General features: G+C 38.7%; 1 protein-coding gene across 1 annotated transcript; it reads right to left on the bottom strand.

Annotated features, from left to right (window-relative positions):
* Positions 1-1977: 1977 nt before the first annotated feature.
* On the bottom strand, positions 1978-13729 carry pmm1 (phosphomannomutase 1). The gene is made up of 8 exons (XM_084744210.1): positions 13333-13729; positions 12150-12261; positions 10935-11011; positions 9589-9680; positions 9197-9296; positions 8347-8422; positions 3622-3737; positions 1978-3096 (listed from the first exon to the last, which is right to left on the bottom strand). Exons 1-8 carry the CDS (start codon positions 13414-13416, stop codon positions 2974-2976), a joined length of 780 nt encoding a protein of 259 aa, XP_084600336.1. The 5' UTR covers positions 13417-13729; the 3' UTR covers positions 1978-2973.
* Positions 13730-17415: the final 3686 nt, after the last annotated feature.

Genomic DNA, 17415 nt, shown 5'->3' with positions numbered 1-17415 from the left:
GAATTCAACATTAATTTCATTTATTTCTGTCACTTCAAAGGGCACTTTCTTTTGTGGACGAGCCACTGTGGTGGTGATCCACACGATTACTTCTGCTGAGCCTTGAAAGAACATTAAAGCATTTTATGATTCACACGTCTGATGGAAGCTGTGTTTCTTTAGCGCCTGTGTGTGTGTGTGTGTGTGTGAACATATGGTGAGAGATGCTCCCATAATGAAGAGGTCACAGATTTGACATGGACAGCCAACATGTCCGGTCAAGACGCAACTGCTGTTTTGTTTCACATCATTCATTGCTTTCAATATATTGTATTTTAAATGATTTATACCTTATACTTTTTACCTTTATTTATACTTTGCTCAGTGATGAAGAGTCGGTTAGGCAGAGACGCATCTTCAGTGAAATTGTATAAACCTCTGGGCTGGATTATTGGGTGAGACAAAAATTAGCTATGAAGCTATACTGCTAAAAAGTAAATAAAATTAACAACTTCATTTACACGGAACATTTAAAAACAGAGTTTACAAAGTCTTTTGACAGACTAAGGAAAAATAGGATACCAAGAAAGCAATATAACAACAAAAAGCAGAACAATCAGGCCAAATAAAAGCAGGACAAAGTTAGGCTAAAGCTGAGGTAAAGTTAAAGACAAAGCAAAAGACACAAAAATATAGTAGTAAAATACAGAACGAGAAAGGATATAAGAACAAGAAAAAATGTCAAAGTGTCAATACAAATATAAATTTAAAAAAGAATTAAAACAGAAAGATGAATGAACGATGAATGGGCCCTTGCAGCCCTGTGTACGTCCGGCGTCTGTCGGCTGCTGCCTCCTTGTGGGACACCAACTGGATCGACAAGACTCTGAACTGTCAGGTTGGTTTGAACACAACAGGAAGGAGTTTAATATTGGTTCCTGTTATTCTACTTCCTTTTTTACCTTATTGTTTATTTCCTTCTTCCCCCTCCTCATTTCCTTCCTCTTTTCCTTGTGTCCTTCCTTGTATACTTGTTTATATCCTTTTTGCCTTCTCTACTTGCTCATTTCCTTGCTCTTTTCCTTGTTTACTTCCATGTTTTCTTGTTTATTTCCTTATTTAATCATTACCTCCTTTTCACTTACAAATGACCACTTGGACCACAGAATTAACTGAATAAATTTTAGTAGTCAAAGGTCAAAGTCATGGTGACTTCATGTCCATCCCACTCTTATGAACGTGATATCCAAAGGACGCTTGGAGGGAGAATCTTCAAATTTGGTGCAAAAATCCACTCAATAGATTTTGCTGGGCAGGTGGCCTGGTGGCTCAGTCTTACATACACCCCATGTACTGAGGCTGAGTCCTCTGCAGCAGCCGTTGGTTCAATTTCAGCTTGTGACTCTTTGCTGTAAGTTGTCCTCCACTCTCTCGTCCTCTTTCCTTTCATATCTTAAACTTTCCTGCTCTCTGCTTGTAGGTAGAAGAGTTAAAACTGGACAGGTGAATCTTAAATGTAATGTCAGGAACTGCTGGACAAGATTAAAAGAGACATTGATGACTGTAAAGGGGAATAAATCATACTGGTTTAGAAATTCTAAATTCTAAACAGCCACAAGTTCAATTGTGTTTTACTTTTACAGCAGAAGTGGTTGGCGACTCCCAGTGGTAAAATTAGAAAAGACACTGTGGCAGAGTGAAGAGCATGCTGGGTACCCTGTAGAGTTACATGTAAAAAGAGATCAGTTTGGTACAACAGAGTGAAGAACACAGAGAGCTGAGATCAGTGAAATGTTATCAAAAACACTTTTATTACAATGATTAAAATTTTTCCATAAATGACTGCATGACATGACCAAGCTTAACGTGAGCATCAGTGACACATTAAAGGCAAATTTTCTGTGTATAAAAAAAAATGTCCAGATTATCCTTGTGAGGGTGAAGGAGTGTGTACAATCAGATACAGAACTGTAGCTATGTGTTATTTTTCTGACACTGACCTTTGACTTGGGATCATGGGAAAAATAAAGTGGCAGCTGACACTTTTTTAAAGTTATTTAAAACCCCTTTAAGCATGAATCTGAAAAAATACCATCAATAAACCATGCAACAATCCTTCAAACATACAGTCACCCAGCATATAGTGTGCTGACCATGATGCAGCTCGTAAAAATATTTTACATAAAAAGCTGTCATATTTACTGACAAAAGTTGGTAGAGTGACTTGGTCACAGTAGCTTAATCCACTGGTTAAGATGAATCCATGGAGTCAGTAATGTTCAGTTTTAAATAAAAATCTTTACTCTAACGCATTTTAAGGAAGCAAAGCAAGCAACCTGAGCCAACTTCTTCCATTTCAAGCAGCTTTGTAAGGTTACAAGAGACATTTGACATCACACAGTAAACCACCAATAAACCACATCCAGTTCAGAACGCTGTAGAGACAATAAAATACCTGGAATGATTCATATATCCTCAACTGTAGAGGAGCAAATACCCACATCTTCTTCCATTCTTCACTCAAATCTCATTTCCAGAATAAACACCTCACCTCTCTCACTCTTATCATCACCTTCAGCAGTGTTCAACAAGATTATACCAACGACTGGTATAAATTGTACCAACATTAGTGCAAAACATCATTCTATACTTGATTCTATACTGGAGCATTAACTTTCAACATTAGCATAATGTTTTATAATCTCTCTATGCTTTTTGGTTAATTTTTTTGCTACACATTGCAATGATGTGACACATCCTCTGACATAGTACTTAAAACTTCCTCAGTTATTGTCCCTTTTATTAAAAAAAAAAAAAAAAAGCTGCAGGATTTCTTGTTCAAATTCAGTCAAATCACCTGCCGCTGTGCATGTGTATTTTGAATGATCATATTCATAATAAGGAGAAAATCAGTAGTGGTTCCTTTCAGCAGTTCAATAACAGCCTGGATTTGAGTTCTTTGTTGTCCAACAGGGGCAGGAGTGGTCCAGGACATTAGGATTCGTGTGGTGGAGCGTCAAAGAAAAGCTCCCGACAGAGCCTGGCCGTGTCCTTCGGAGAGTAGACTGTGAAACCGATGGTCCGAGGGTCGTTGAAAATTTCATAGTCGTTTCCTCCCTAAAGAGAGAATGATTGAAATTATGAGCACAGATCAACATCAACTGAACTGACCTTTTTAATATGATGATGACTTGAAACAGCAGTGTCAGTTGCCTGTGCCTCCCCCGCATCCAACAGGTGCATAAAATCAACAGAAGAGCTCACTGACTTTCAGCGAGGCTCCGTCACGAGATCCCACCTTTCAAATTAATAATTCTGTCCAATTTCTTTACACAGGGTTCTTACACATCTATCATTTCAAAGTTCCATACTCTTCCACACTGAACAAATTTAATTAATATTCTATTTTTGTTGTACCCCATATTTTTAGTCTGAATTATAAATAAGAACAAAAAATGTGTGTTGCCTTTTTTATTCACTGTGTCCATAAAAGTATGGTTTCCTTGCGCAGAAAAGATAGATAAAAGATAATTTCCTGCTACATCACACGCTGCATAGCTCAAATATCTGTGGCCAGGTTTGTGGAAAAGGAAGAAACACTGCGTCCAGCTCTCCCGTAAACATTTCCCAACTTGAACTCACATCTGAGGTCTCGTTGCCAAAGAAGTAGATGGCGTCCAGGCCTTCACTCTCCAGCACCTCTAGACAAAGTCTCTTGTCCCAGCCCTCCGGAAAAATGTCAAAGCTGATGAGACCACCTAACACAAGAGGATGACAAACAGAACATTTGACAAAAAAAAAAACTTTAAACATATATTTTTATCATCCAGTACACTCAATATTTCAGTGCATACTTTCCCTTTTGCACTCTTCCACCTGTATTTACACTCAAGCAGGACAAATCTTATTTACACTCTGTATGACTGATGGGGGTTCTTGAACTCTTTATCCGGCAGGGTTGAGACTGGTTGAACTGCACTTGGAAAAAGGATGTGTCACAAGAATAAACCAAACAATAATAGAACAAACAACGCCAAGCATTTCCTATATTCAAGGAATCCAGAGATGACTGTGATATGTGTGTTTATGGCTGCAGGCAAAAGATTACGATTGTGACGTGTGTTTTGCAAAATGTTTTTTTACACAGTCCGGCTATGGTTCGTATTACAGCTTAATTTTCAGCCAAAGCTACTTTTTCATTTTAAAAGCTGCAGAAAAAGCTCAATTGTTACTCAGTTGTGAGTCTAATTACCTCAGTGACCTTTGAACCATGAAATGTAGCTGAACAGTCCCCTTCAAAGTTCTCTGCAGTGCTTCCATTTCAATCTGCATTCTCGCCCTTCACCCCCCCCCCCGACATTCTTTTCACTGCCGTATCTCAGCTGTAGGGTTTAAAGAGACAACAAAGGCCCCAGCTGAGGAGTGTCCAGCCAATCAGATAGCTGTTTCACTCACACACCCTCTGCACGCCTCCATCTCAAACACCTTCACCCCCGCACTATAAACACTCCTGTGCTTCAACCACATCTGTAGCTGCCCATCCCCCCAAGTCTGCTTTTTTTTTTTCCCCTCTCCTGAGGCAATGATACAGTTAGGGCTGCTAAGCTGCTGACAATGCATAGCTGTGCATGCCAAACCCTACAGGCTATAAATGAATAAATAAGGTTACTAAACATTTTGATAAATCAAATAAAACCATAATAGCCACTATGTGGAAAATGAGTAATTAATAGTTATTAAACATTGATACTGATACAGGGTGGATATGTATATATACACACTAAGGTTGAGGGTCTCTTGGCGCCTCACAATTTCATTTGATTCTGATTCAGAGGACTATGGTGCAATATAAAGTAAGTATCAATGCATTTTGACGCATCAAAATGTTAGACTTTTCAGTCAGGTGGTGCCGGTCAGATTGTATTCGTCTGCAGCTGCTCATGCTCAGTCATTCTCAACAAAACTCAAGAAGTACCCTAATTCAGAGCACAAAAATTGCCCACGTTTACATCCTTTATATTTTTACCATCCAATCAGCTCAGCAGTAAGTGCACTTTTCTGCACTGATCCATAATCTTTCAAGAGAGAATCATGATGCAGATTGTTTCCCCCACACCTAAATACATACAAAGTAGGGCTGCATGACATGGTGTTAAAAAAAATCACATTGCAATTATTTTGACAGCGAATAATTATTTTTGCATGTTTTCTTACACGCAGCACTACAGTACTTAATGCTATTTTGTTGCACACTTCATCAAAGAAAATGTCAGCTTCTTCTATTGTGATTGCAATAATATATTTTGATTAACTGTGCAGTCCTAATATCATGACAAATCTTGCCACACATCTACAGGCCAAGAGAACAAGCTTTGCAACAGACCTTTTTCACAGCAGCCATTTTGACATGAAGTAGTAAACACAAGTCTTATAAATGAAACTACTTAAGGTTCTGTTCCATTCAGCTCAAACAGGGTCAGAGTCAGCTGATATTGTGCACGCTGGCTCACTGAAAAGGCTCACAGTAAACTATTTCTGCCCTACTATTTCATATCAATATGGCTGCTGGGAAACAGGTCTACTGTGCCACAATGCAATTAACGTTACAACTGCATTTATTTCCTTTAAAGTTGCTGTTTGTGTCTGCAAAACATGAGCACGTACGCACACACAAACTCAACAAGTCTTGAAGGGTTTGCTTCTCTTTAACTACATCTCCACCTCTGTGTTTGTTAACATTTAATAAGGAAAAATCAATAAAGGATAATAGTGTTCACCTCAGATCATCAGTCTCTGTAATGAAAACACTGGGTGTCCCTTACATTCTGCGCTCTCAGTGCAGACCGGACATAGTGTCAGGTTTATATGACACCTACTGTAGAGATCAGCAGTAAAATCTAACAAGGCCAGCCATGCGGCGGCAGATAAACACCGAGGAAGGCAAACAAATAAATCTCAAACTCTGTACATCCTGCGGACACATTGGCCTGCTTTCGCACTGTCAGAGTCAACAGAGTAAACAGTAAAACATCAGTAAATGGCTCTAATGTCGCTGTGTCTTTCCACTTGAGCACCCTGAGAGCGTGTGTGCACTCTATACACCATCTGGAAATAGTCAAACCCACTTTGGACAAATTATCAGCAGCTGAAAAGAATATTTTACATTGCGGTTGACAGAAAAACAATGAAAAGCCTGCGGTTTGGCTAACAAACCCTGGGTAATAGGATATACAGTTGAACTCTGTGACCTCAGTCAGCAGACATGAAGTAACGTCACATTTCTCTTTCATTCTACCTGCCAGGGATCAATGTCAGGAACACAGCCAAGGTAAAACAAGCCTGTCTGTCTCGTCTGTTTGCCTTAACTGTGAAAAGCTTTCACGCGTCACCGCTGCTCACAGAGCACGTAGGCAAACACCATACTGCTGCCGTGTTGCCACATAGAGAGTGGGAACAGCATGTTTGTGTGTAATAGTTAACTTTGGGCTCCAATGTCCAGAACAGGGTCGTCCACACATCACAGACCGAGCGAGAGGGTCTTTTTAACTCAGAGATGGGAGACACCTGACAGACAGATATGCTGTAAAACTGGTTTCTCATTAAACTGCACGTCTGTAAACATTAACTTTTTTTTTATTATTGCTAAAGGAACATTCTCTAGGTCTAGAAACAAACAGGCTGTTGCTAAAACTAAACTGAATCTATTAATGTCCAAACACAAAGGCTTGTCATGTAAATGGGGTTATGTAAAGAGGATACAAAAAACAGGTAAATGTACAGTTACAGTAAAAAAAAAAAGATGTAATAGATTACAGATGCATTTCATAAAAATGGGGATTATTAGTAGGATTGCAATTTTGATTTTTTTTAAATTACCACAAATAAATAAATAAAATAAAGAGCAATATACTAACATGCACAGTGTTTACATGATGGTCTTACAACACTACTCTGGTCCCAGTGAAACCAGCTAACCTTATAGTCAAGTCATTATCATGTTTTCAGGTGAAAAAAAAAATGGAAATTCAATGTTATTTTGTCTTCATATCAGAAAAGAGGAACAACATCACAGCACAGAGACAGTTGTGGCCTCAGACATCAAGACATCCAGAGTTTTGATCCACTTTACTCCACGTCAGGAGACATTTGAGGGGAACAGCTGAGTTCAAAGGGTTAAATACAACATTTAGTTTGCAGAGGTGCAGACTACTTAGGAGGCATCTAGATTTTAGTGAGTGGTAGGGAGACTTTTCTCACACTCATTCCAAAACCTCAACTTGCACAGTACAGAGTCCTGATCTGATACAGAGCTCTCTTTAGGCCTGGACCAAATTTAACATCTGCGCGCCTCACTTGGGAAAACTCCCTGGGCCATTTTTATATAAGGTGACAATGAGGCCAAACATGAGATTCAGTCCTGAACCCTGCGACACAAACCACTTATTAGTCAGCTAATTAAAGGCAGGATGAAACAGCATTTTGTGATTATATAGCTTCCATATCATGATGTATTTCTGAGTGATACAGGATAGTTAGGCAGGAAATAACATTGAGAGGAATGTTACTTTAATGTTGAAGAATGAGCCTGTGATGATCAGATGTACCACACTGTTGCTATCTAGATAATTAATAAATCTTAACTCTGTGCCATTAAAAGTTGACCGATTTATGGGTGGATGTAATGATATGCTTATTATTGGTTGAAATTGATTGGTTCAAGATTAAAGAAAGCAAGTCATATTTTGTTTACAAGAACAAAACATGATTAGATTTTTATATAAGAACACAAATAAAGGAGCTTTTTGTATTTTTTTTGCATTTATTGTTAAATATGCACAATATGACCAGGGATGCGATCTAAAAAGGCGTTTTTCATAACACCTGAAACTCTCAGTGTCACTAAATTCTGTGCTTTTAAGCAGCAGGGAGGCTAACTGACAAATGCAAACTGGCTCTTTTTTCCCCTTGACTTCCTCCTGTGCATTCACACCAGCTGGCTCTGCTGTGTCCATGCCTCCTGTAGATTAAGCCGCACCTGTCACGTCCCATTTCCAAAACATAATTTACAATTTGAGACCAGTCAGTGTTAACATCAGGGAGCTACAGGAAGCATTGTTTTTGTGAATGCACATGTTGTCAAACAATCATGTATGTTTCACTTCAAATGTGATTTTTCTTTCTCATCATCTGACACATGAATCAAACATTGGCTAAAAATCTTATTTGGACCTCAGTGCTTACTTACTGCAGATCAGTTATTACATTAAAAACCACTCTCAGCAACAACACATGGCTGAAATTATTTTGGCTTAAGTGACACATTCAGTAATGTTTCTGTGAATGGAATTCAGCTTCCAACTTACTGACCTTTAGTGAACCGAAGTCCTTTTCCAGCAAACTCCTCTTTCAGGGCAGCAACAAACTTCTCCCTGATTTTCTCTTTCTGTAGAGAAAGTGACAAAGAAGTCAGATCTTGCCAGCTTTGTTACTGCACAAACAAGACATGTATGCATGCAAAATGTCATGTATTGATAAACTGATGATACATTATTTTATGTCTGAGTGTAGCAGACAATCCAGTCACATAAATGTTAGTGAGTAACTGACGGGTTAAACCTCTTCTCCCCTGCTGCTATGTGCTTCCTCCATTCCAGCCGGCTCTGTGAACCATCAATGGTTGGCCTGTTAAGCTGTTCTGAAAGCTCAACATTGTTTGACCTCTTTCTGTCTGCTTAATTGAGCACATTAAACACAGGGACAGAGCACTGGTCCAAGACTCTCAAAGCCTGATGTGTAAAAAACATACAGTTTGTTTAGCTTAGCTGCTGAATTTACCTACTGTGCATATTAATAAAGTTAGCAATTTAGGCAAAATGGCCCATGATCTCATTCAGACCGAGTTTCTACACGTACAACAACAGAATAAGCTTGAACATTACAAGCAGTGAATAGTGAATGAGTGGAATATTTTAACCATACACATGATTTGATGTTATCTTGTATGTCATAATCCAGGACTAGCATTCACAAACAAAACCAGTGCAAACAGCAGAGGACTGATGTGTAAACACACCAACCACCTGATCACAGGTGTCAAATGTCTGAACACAGGAATGTCGCCGCTCCATCAAACACTGCACGTTTTGTTGACACCATAAAAAATAGATAAAATTTCCATGTTGGTCTATATTAATGCACTAATGGCAACAAATGTTACCTTGTCGATTTCAGAGAATTCAATTCGCTCCTCGAGGGTGCAGCTCCGACCAATGGGGGAAATGTTGAGCATTCCATTTCTGAACTCAATGAACGTCCCCCTGCAGGCAAACAAGAGACGGATGGTTAAAGGACATGTTACTTATTGAAAAGACCGAGGTAGAACCCCAAATTTTTTTTGACATAAGACCAACTCTACGAACAGAGCCTCTCCGCACATGAAAAAGAAAAAGAAATGTTAACTCTATAGCTTCTCACACAGAGATCACAGGAGGCATGTTTTTTTCTGTTTCAACAGGTCAGTGCAGACGAACATGGGGAAGTGGTGTTTCTGCATTCCAGAAATGCAGGTCAGTGGTGAGTGTGTGTGTCTCTGTGGGTGGGTGGTCTCACCTTTTCTTTGGCAGCTTGATAAGCCCCATATAACTGAGGCAGAAGTTGATCAGGTCCTGGAGCAGCTCCTCCCCGATCTGGTTCTGAATGGCCTAATGAGATGTAAAAGCATTTCATTTAGAAACAAAATGACAGACAAACCTGTTTTTCATGACTTAACTGAAATGGACTGAAGTCAGAAATACATAAGCCCACTTCTCCCTGTGTATCGATATGGTTGGTCAGGATGTAAGAAAATAGGTCATGTTGGTAGATTCATAATCATAAACTGACTTTTTTTCAACAAAAATTTTGCAAAACAACAGGCTGTGTAGAGAATAGTTTCCCTGATGTAGTTAGGAATTTGCACTGGTTTACCGAACACATGCATTCAGCTACTTATTGATCTCATCAGGGGTGGAATGATTATTTTTACTGTTGATTAATCTGTTGATCATTTTCTTGATTAATCGATTAGTTGTTTGGTTTAAAAAAAAAAAGTAAGAAAATTGTGAAATTTGTCGATCAGCATTTCCAAAAGCCCAAGGTGATGTCCTCAAATGTCTTGTTTTGTCCACAACCCAAAGACATCCAGTGTACATAAAGGAGTAAAGAAACTGGAAAATATTTAAGAAGTTTGAACTGAAGAAATTTCACATTATTTTCTTTAATCAATTTATCGATTGTAAAAATAGTTAGTAATTGAATAGTTGCAGTCCTGGATCTCATTTGTCTTATTTCGTTGTAGGTAAACATACTACTCATTCGGGCTGCAGACTGAACACTGATACTTTTATGGCACCAACTGAATTGGTATCAGGTATGACGAATACCTTGTCATTCTTTAGTAAATTTTGTTTTGATGGTTATATTTTTTATATACTGCAGTGCTGTACAGATATTCCACCAGTTTCTTCATTTTATTTCACCTGTCGAAGTTGAGTAAAGTTCCCAGATTAAAAACAGTCTCCAGCTGCTCCAAAAACTTTGAACAGCTTCTTCCTTTAACATGAGTAATTGTACTGTAATGTGTAATGTTATTTTTCTTTTGTCAAAATGGATTTGATATTGAAAAAAGTATTGTTCGGGAACTGGTATAGAAGCCAAAGTATTAGTATTGGTATTTATTTTTTTAACAATACCCAGCTCTACTATTCATCACACACAATACGAAGAGTATGTCTTAGAACATGAACATATCATATGACATGCTGCTTTATGTTATGCTGTGTTTATGTTATCATGAGGAACATGTGGGGCGTGTATGCAGTACATGTATACCGATGCATGTTAAGACACATAAGATGTTGCATACCAGCTGATACTGTAACAGATAGTTCTAAAAATGACTCTGTGTGTCCACTTACATGTTTTGAGAGGAGTTTCCCATCTTTGTACTGCACTGTCCCATTCTCAGCAAATACATAATCAAACTTGTGTATAACTGCAAGAGAAGGACACAAATGAAATATAAACATGCTCATCCGGTTCTTAAAAACTCACGCACTGTGCTACATCAGCAGTGGCTCCTCCACTGAAGTCTGAATAGAGGAGAAGAGAAGAGCCTGCTATATTTACCTGGAAGCTGATTACAGTGTACATGTAACACTGCCTGGAAAAGTCAGGTTTAATCTGTCTGACCTCCCAACTCACTTTCCCCTGTGTGCTGTCTGCCAGCAACACTCGGCAAAAAAAGTCTGCAACTTTGACTGATTGTAGAGCTGCTTTCATCACATTAACTTTAACAACATGGCGTACAACACAGTGTAATAATCTAATGTTATAGCAACATGATCAGCTTTTTTTTTTTTTATTACATTTGGAGAATGATTTCATAGAAATGTTTTTGACAGACAGTCTCATTAACCAGCAGCTACAGCAACATTAGCTGCAACTGTGTGCATCATTAAGTATGAAAAGATTCACCTTTAGCACACTTGGCATGGCTGTGAAACCACATGCTCCCTTTTGGCACAGTGCATCTGCATTCCAGTTGTAGTCTAATATTTACTGTGTGTGTGTTCACTCAGCTGGGAGGCTGCAGTGTGTGGGCCAGTGTGCCAGCGTGTGTTGGCAGCAGGTTTGGGAGTCCCAGGTTAATTAAGTTAACTAAGCCTGCCGGCATCGTCACAAGAACTCAGATGTCAGTTTAGTTGGTTTTGTACTGCGAATCTGATGAGCTGTTAAGACATCTATGACGAGATGAAATGTCAAGTCATCATGACACAATTATCAGTCCAGCCTTATGAACTGCTACACAGATAAAAGAAGAGAAATATGATCAGGCAGAACTAACTACTAATCTTGTCTTATAATCCAGTTATAGTAATGCTGTTAGAAGGATGTTGTGTTATTCTTTATTAAGTTGCACAACGTGTACTCAATGTACCTGTTTGAGTCAAACTACATGGCCTAAATCCTAAAATATTCCCAAGGACCATCCTGTCAGCTCCTCTCTCTGTGGACTGGTGTCCAATTAAGCCTCAGTTAAAATAAAAAGTGTCGGGTCATGCAGTGTGATGCAGCTGGTCCAGTGATACAGCATATAATGTATAAACTGTCTGTGGTAAAACAGTGCTCACCATCCTCGCCGAGCTGCTCTGCTATCTTGGAGTAGTCCGACCCTCCCACGATGCCGATCTTCACTTTCCTCCGCAGAGTCTGGAAAAACTCATCCAGCTGTGGGTCGATTTTCTGCAAATGACAGAAAAAATGCATTGCACATAAACACTTAGTTTTAACTAGCAGAGCTCCCGCTCACACAGACACACGTACCTGAAAGAGTGAAATGTGTCTGTTATAAAGGCATCATAAGAGAGAACAGAGACTTTACTGCAGAGTTTGTTTTTATGGGACTGCAACTTGGGACAGAATTCAAATTATTTCAACATACGGAAGAAAAAAAAAACATCTGAGCTGGCTGCACAAGGATACTGAGGGAGACTGCATTATGTAATATCAAGGCGCTGCTGAGCTCTGCACGCGCGCGCACACACACACACACACACACACACTACAGTTACCCCAGATAAACCCAAGCATACAAACCCAATGACGTTAAAAAACTGACTGAATATGAAAGAGATGATTTCTCTCCTTTAATCTTACACAAATGTTTAACTGCACTCAAAATGAGATCCATGTGTATGTAGGAAAGACAGAACTAGGGCTGCAAGTAACAGTTATTTTCATTCTCGATTCATCTATTTTACTGATTAATCGATTAGTTGTTTGGTCCATAAAATGTCAGAAAATGGTGAAAAATGTCGATCATGGTTTCCCAAAGCCTAAGATGATGCCCACAACTCAACTCAGAGATATTTAGTTTACTGTCACAGGGGAGTAAAGACTAGAAATAATCACTTTGATGAGCCTTTTTTTATTTGAAAAAGCTACTAAAAATGATTAATCGATTATCAAAATAGTTATTGATTAATCTAATAGTTGTAGTAGCCATCAATCACTGCAGCTGTACACATAATCGACCCCCATGAGTCACAGCAGCACCCTGCAGGGTAAATAGTGATATAGTCACACTGGTTTTTGTGCAGGGGTTTAGGAGAGCTCAGATGCAAAGAGTGTATAAAATTAAGAGGACACAGTGTGCTCTCACAGACACACACTCCCACCCGAAAACAATTCAGACACTGAGAGCAGAGCTGCAGAGGAGCAGGCACGGAGCCGTTACGAAACCTTGTGATGATAATCAATACCCGAACACGCTGCTGGTCTATCGATTGACTGACTGATTGGATTTGAGCTCACCTCTCTCGGCGGTGTCAAAGTACCGTCCACGTCAAACAGACAGAGCACGTTTCTGTCCGAGGAGAAGCCGTTTGATTCGTCCATTTCCTCTTCGTGCTGAGTTTCTCGTGTTTAATTTAGAAACCGCACTTCAGTGTTTAAGTGTCCCAGGCTCATGCAAACACACACGTACAGACTCACACACACACCCGAACACGGTATTCAGCTGTCAGCTGAAATATTAAAATAAATAAATTAAATATGCTACGAGGTTAAAAAAACAATTATTTTTTCTTCGTGCTGACAGCCGCTTCTTTCTTCTACTCCTGTGTCAGCTCGGCCCGGTCCAGCTCGGCTCAGTGAAACGGGTCTCGCGGCTCTCACACACACAAACACAGCGCGAGCGTGCCGAACGTGTCGGTTTTCTTTCACAACACTGTAGCTCAGCCGGCAGCCAATCACAGCCGGGGACTTGGCCGTGACGTATTAAATGGGCGGGGCGGTTAAATGTACTTGCCAGTCAACAGGCAGCTGATACTTAAACTGTGAAGTGAAGTGATAGATGGGGCACAGAAGTAAACAAGGAGGATGTGTGCACGAACAGTGTTTATTAGAGCAGAGTAATGCGTCATTTCCGTCTGAGAAGAAAGTACATCATAGCACGAGACTGCATAGTAATGAATAATAAATATGCACCCAACAAAGCATATAAAAGTGCAAATAATTCCAAATGTTACATGTAAAACATTACATTACATAAGAAATTAGCAAAATACATCTTGCAATAACAAAGTTTGTATGTTTGAGTTGTTTATAATTACTGAGTTATTAACCAATCAGGGCCACCAGAGGGCCCTCAAGAGAACTTGAAATTTTCATTTATTTATTTATTTACTTTTTTCTTTATTTATTGCTCTGTAATTGTCAATTAAAATCATATAAAAGCACAATATTATGTTAAGATTTTGTTGGTTTTCACGATTTCTGTATTCAGGATTTTTTTGGGGGGTGGACCTGAAACATGCCAAAGCCATGATGCCCAAATTTATATAAGCAACATGGACTGACACATGAACAACACCACCTCCACCTCCTCTCACCCTCCCCGACAGTCAGTTACAAATGTACCTTCAGTGACTCAGTCCAAAGCAGCAGTTCAGCTTACTTCAGTTCCAACAACCCAACACAGAAGGGAAAAAAAAGACCCTTTCTGGTCTCTGTCGTCTGGCTCTGGTCTGGACATGTCTGATAAAGCTGCTAGATGGAGCATCCATGTTTCAGGTCATTTTCAGGTGAAAACTGATCATTTTTTTCCCAGGATTTTGAGACCTAATTTGATATATTTTGCAATTTTTTAATCGCTTGAATTTGGCCTGGTGGATAATAACACATTCACAACACACTCAGAATACATATTTACTGCTGTTTCACAAGATCTCTAATGGGCAAAATTGATCTTTGATTAGCTAAACTGACACCAAACTGGCTGCACCAAAAACAAATCTTATGGCCTTAGTGCTTTTATCAACATGCACATAAAACTGCCCAGTATGAAGCTGGACATCTCCACTGAGCTAACACATCCACAAGAGGGCAGAATTACATTTGTTGATGGATTTTCTCAGTTTAGAAAGCAAGTTGTGTGCAAATACTAAAAAAACGATGACAGGAATTTTCACACGATCATGAACAAAAAAAGGGGCACAGTACGGAACCTTTCCATACTATATTTATTATATATTATACATTTCTGACAATATTTGTTTACATGTGTATTTATAAGAGAAATTTTCCACACTTCCCAAATATGTGCCTTGCAAGATTATCTGAATGTTGAAGCAAACTTTTGTTTTTTATTTATATGTGTAAAATAACTTGTCAGAATATGTCAGTAGTCCAAGTTTACGCAAATATTATTCCTTATTTTAGATTTATATGAAAAGTAAAACAGTCAGATATTATCAGTTGTGGAAAAGTACTCAGGGGAACCTCTCTTTGGTGAAACTGATGTTTTTAATAAGGAATCACAAACCAAAAAGACTGTGTACCACTTGATTATTAATATTTATAAATATGCATTATATAGTAAAGTGCAGGTATCCTAAAACTGTACTTCAGTCCAGCACTCGAGTAAATGTACATATTACATTGCACCACAGTAAACTACCACCATTTTAAAAAGAAGGTCAAATTACGGCTCAAGGTAAATATGAAACTGCAGTTTACCAGCCTAGTTCAAATTTGTACACAATATTTTTGATTATTCGGGTGTTTTGCTTGGATTGATCTGATTGGCTATAGGTATTTCTTGGGTGTTTGTGTGTTCTTTGTCCCCAAGTCACCTGGACTCTTGCATCAGTGCTGACAGGACCATCACATTGATTTCTTTGATAACACATGATGAAACAGCCTAAAAGGAATTCTTGACCGGGGCAGTTTTGCAACAGGTGACAGGCTTAATACTGGCACCATAAATCACTTGTATGTTTTATCTTTTCCGCATTTCACAACAATCATAAATCAACATTGCCTGGACGTGAGGTTCAAAATAAGTGACTGTCTGATTATCAGAGCACAAAGTAGTATGACCCCTTTTTGTTCTACATGTGTTAAGTATCTTGGTATATGTAGGTCACCTGTGTGTTTACGTGGTTTGACCACCCTGACAGACCTTTTAGTATTTATATCTAAGTTTCAGAGTTCTCTTCAATGTGGCAAAAGCCAAGCAATTTGATGCCATCAAGGTCACTCAGTTATTCATGTGCGTGATTTATTAGTAAGCTGCCAATTGATATGGTCAAATATTACGAGGAAGGAGGCAGCAGAGGACAATTATTGACTAATCATTAACAGACTAATCATTAGCTTCTCAAATTATGAACATGCCTATCTGACTTTGACCCCAATCTACATGTTTCCTTCAATCCCAGCAGACATGGTCCTCAAGCTTAAATCTTTATTCAAGGAGTAAGGCTGCTTTTTTTTTCTACATTTTGTTATTGTCAACAAATCCCATGTAAACACCAAAACCGATGCCAGTCTGTTTCTCAGTTTTTATGATTTGCAGTGGTCGTTCTCTCCCCCTTTCCTGACACTGATTCACCATAAAAGCCCAAACATAAACGCCATTCTCAAAATGAATAATCCAACACCAGATTGATTGTTATTCCTTTCAGTGCTCAATAAAAAATGTGACTCATAAAAATACGGAGAGATCTCATCATAACAACCCAACACCAGCTTGAACAGTTTTTGCTGGGTGTTTGTTTTTCCAAATGAACCTGATGATGTCACAAGAAGATAAAAGAGATGTTAAAATGAGGTCATGACTCACAAATAGTATCGTTTTCATAACCTACAACAGCTGTGCACTCCACTTTTTAGCAAACATTTTTTAGCAAACAACACCAAAGAGAATAAATAATGAGCTTTGCGGGAACAATTTCTGAACATTAATTAATATGCATATTTTTTCTTCATTTTATTGACTGTAAATGTAAACATCATCACAATGCTTAAAGGAGAAATCTGTAATATATATACTGCAAAATAACCACAATATATCATCAGAGATCAAGGAAGCAAGAAAAAATAACCGTTTTTGTTTGCCTGAGTTCAAATTAATGCTGAATGATCGCTGAATGAGGTAATGACTGTTCATGAGTCATAAAAATACTTATAGAAGATTTTTAATAATCTTGTAGAAGACCCAGATGTTTGTAAATTGTGCAATATGTTACTCGGGCCTGACAGGCAGTAAGACAGGCAGTCATTGAACTCCAACTCCAGAGTGTGTATTTTCAGAGCAGCAATTTTTGATTTTTTGCAATCAAAAAGGTGTGTGTGTGTGTGTGTGTGTGAAGACCTCCATCAAAACATCCCTCTTATCTATGTACAAGCAAGGAGGAAAGTGCTTTGCTGAACCCATTTTCACAGACTATAACAGCCTCTGTTAACAGCGTTCAGTCGCTATTAAACAGCCATAATGACACAATAAAACAAAGACTCTTGTTCCTATTAGCACATTGCTATTTCCTCTTCCTGATAAAATGCCAGGGTGTGTTAAGATGGGAAGCCTCTTCACATGAAGCTGTAATGGGACCG

This window comes from Lutjanus erythropterus, chromosome 19 (assembly GCF_056507025.1).
Source record: "Lutjanus erythropterus isolate fLutEry1 chromosome 19, fLutEry1.hap2, whole genome shotgun sequence".
NCBI lineage: Eukaryota > Metazoa > Chordata > Actinopteri > Lutjaniformes > Lutjanidae > Lutjanus > Lutjanus erythropterus.
This window is presented reverse-complemented; position numbering and strand designations above follow the sequence as displayed.

What these genes read in the sequence shown, in the direction of transcription:
- pmm1 (XM_084744210.1), bottom strand. Translation starts at nt 13,416, where the DNA reads ATGGACGAATCAAACGGCTTCTCCTCGGACAGAAACGTGCTCTGTCTG. An exon ending in AATTCTCTGAAATCGACAAG is followed by an intron (nt 8,423 to 9,196) that starts GTAACATTTGTT and finishes CTTTCTCTACAG; the next exon opens with AAAGAGAAAATCAGGGAGAA. An exon ending in TTGGCAACGAGACCTCAGAT is followed by an intron (nt 3,097 to 3,621) that starts GTGAGTTCAAGT and finishes TTCTCTCTTTAG; the next exon opens with GGAGGAAACGACTATGAAAT.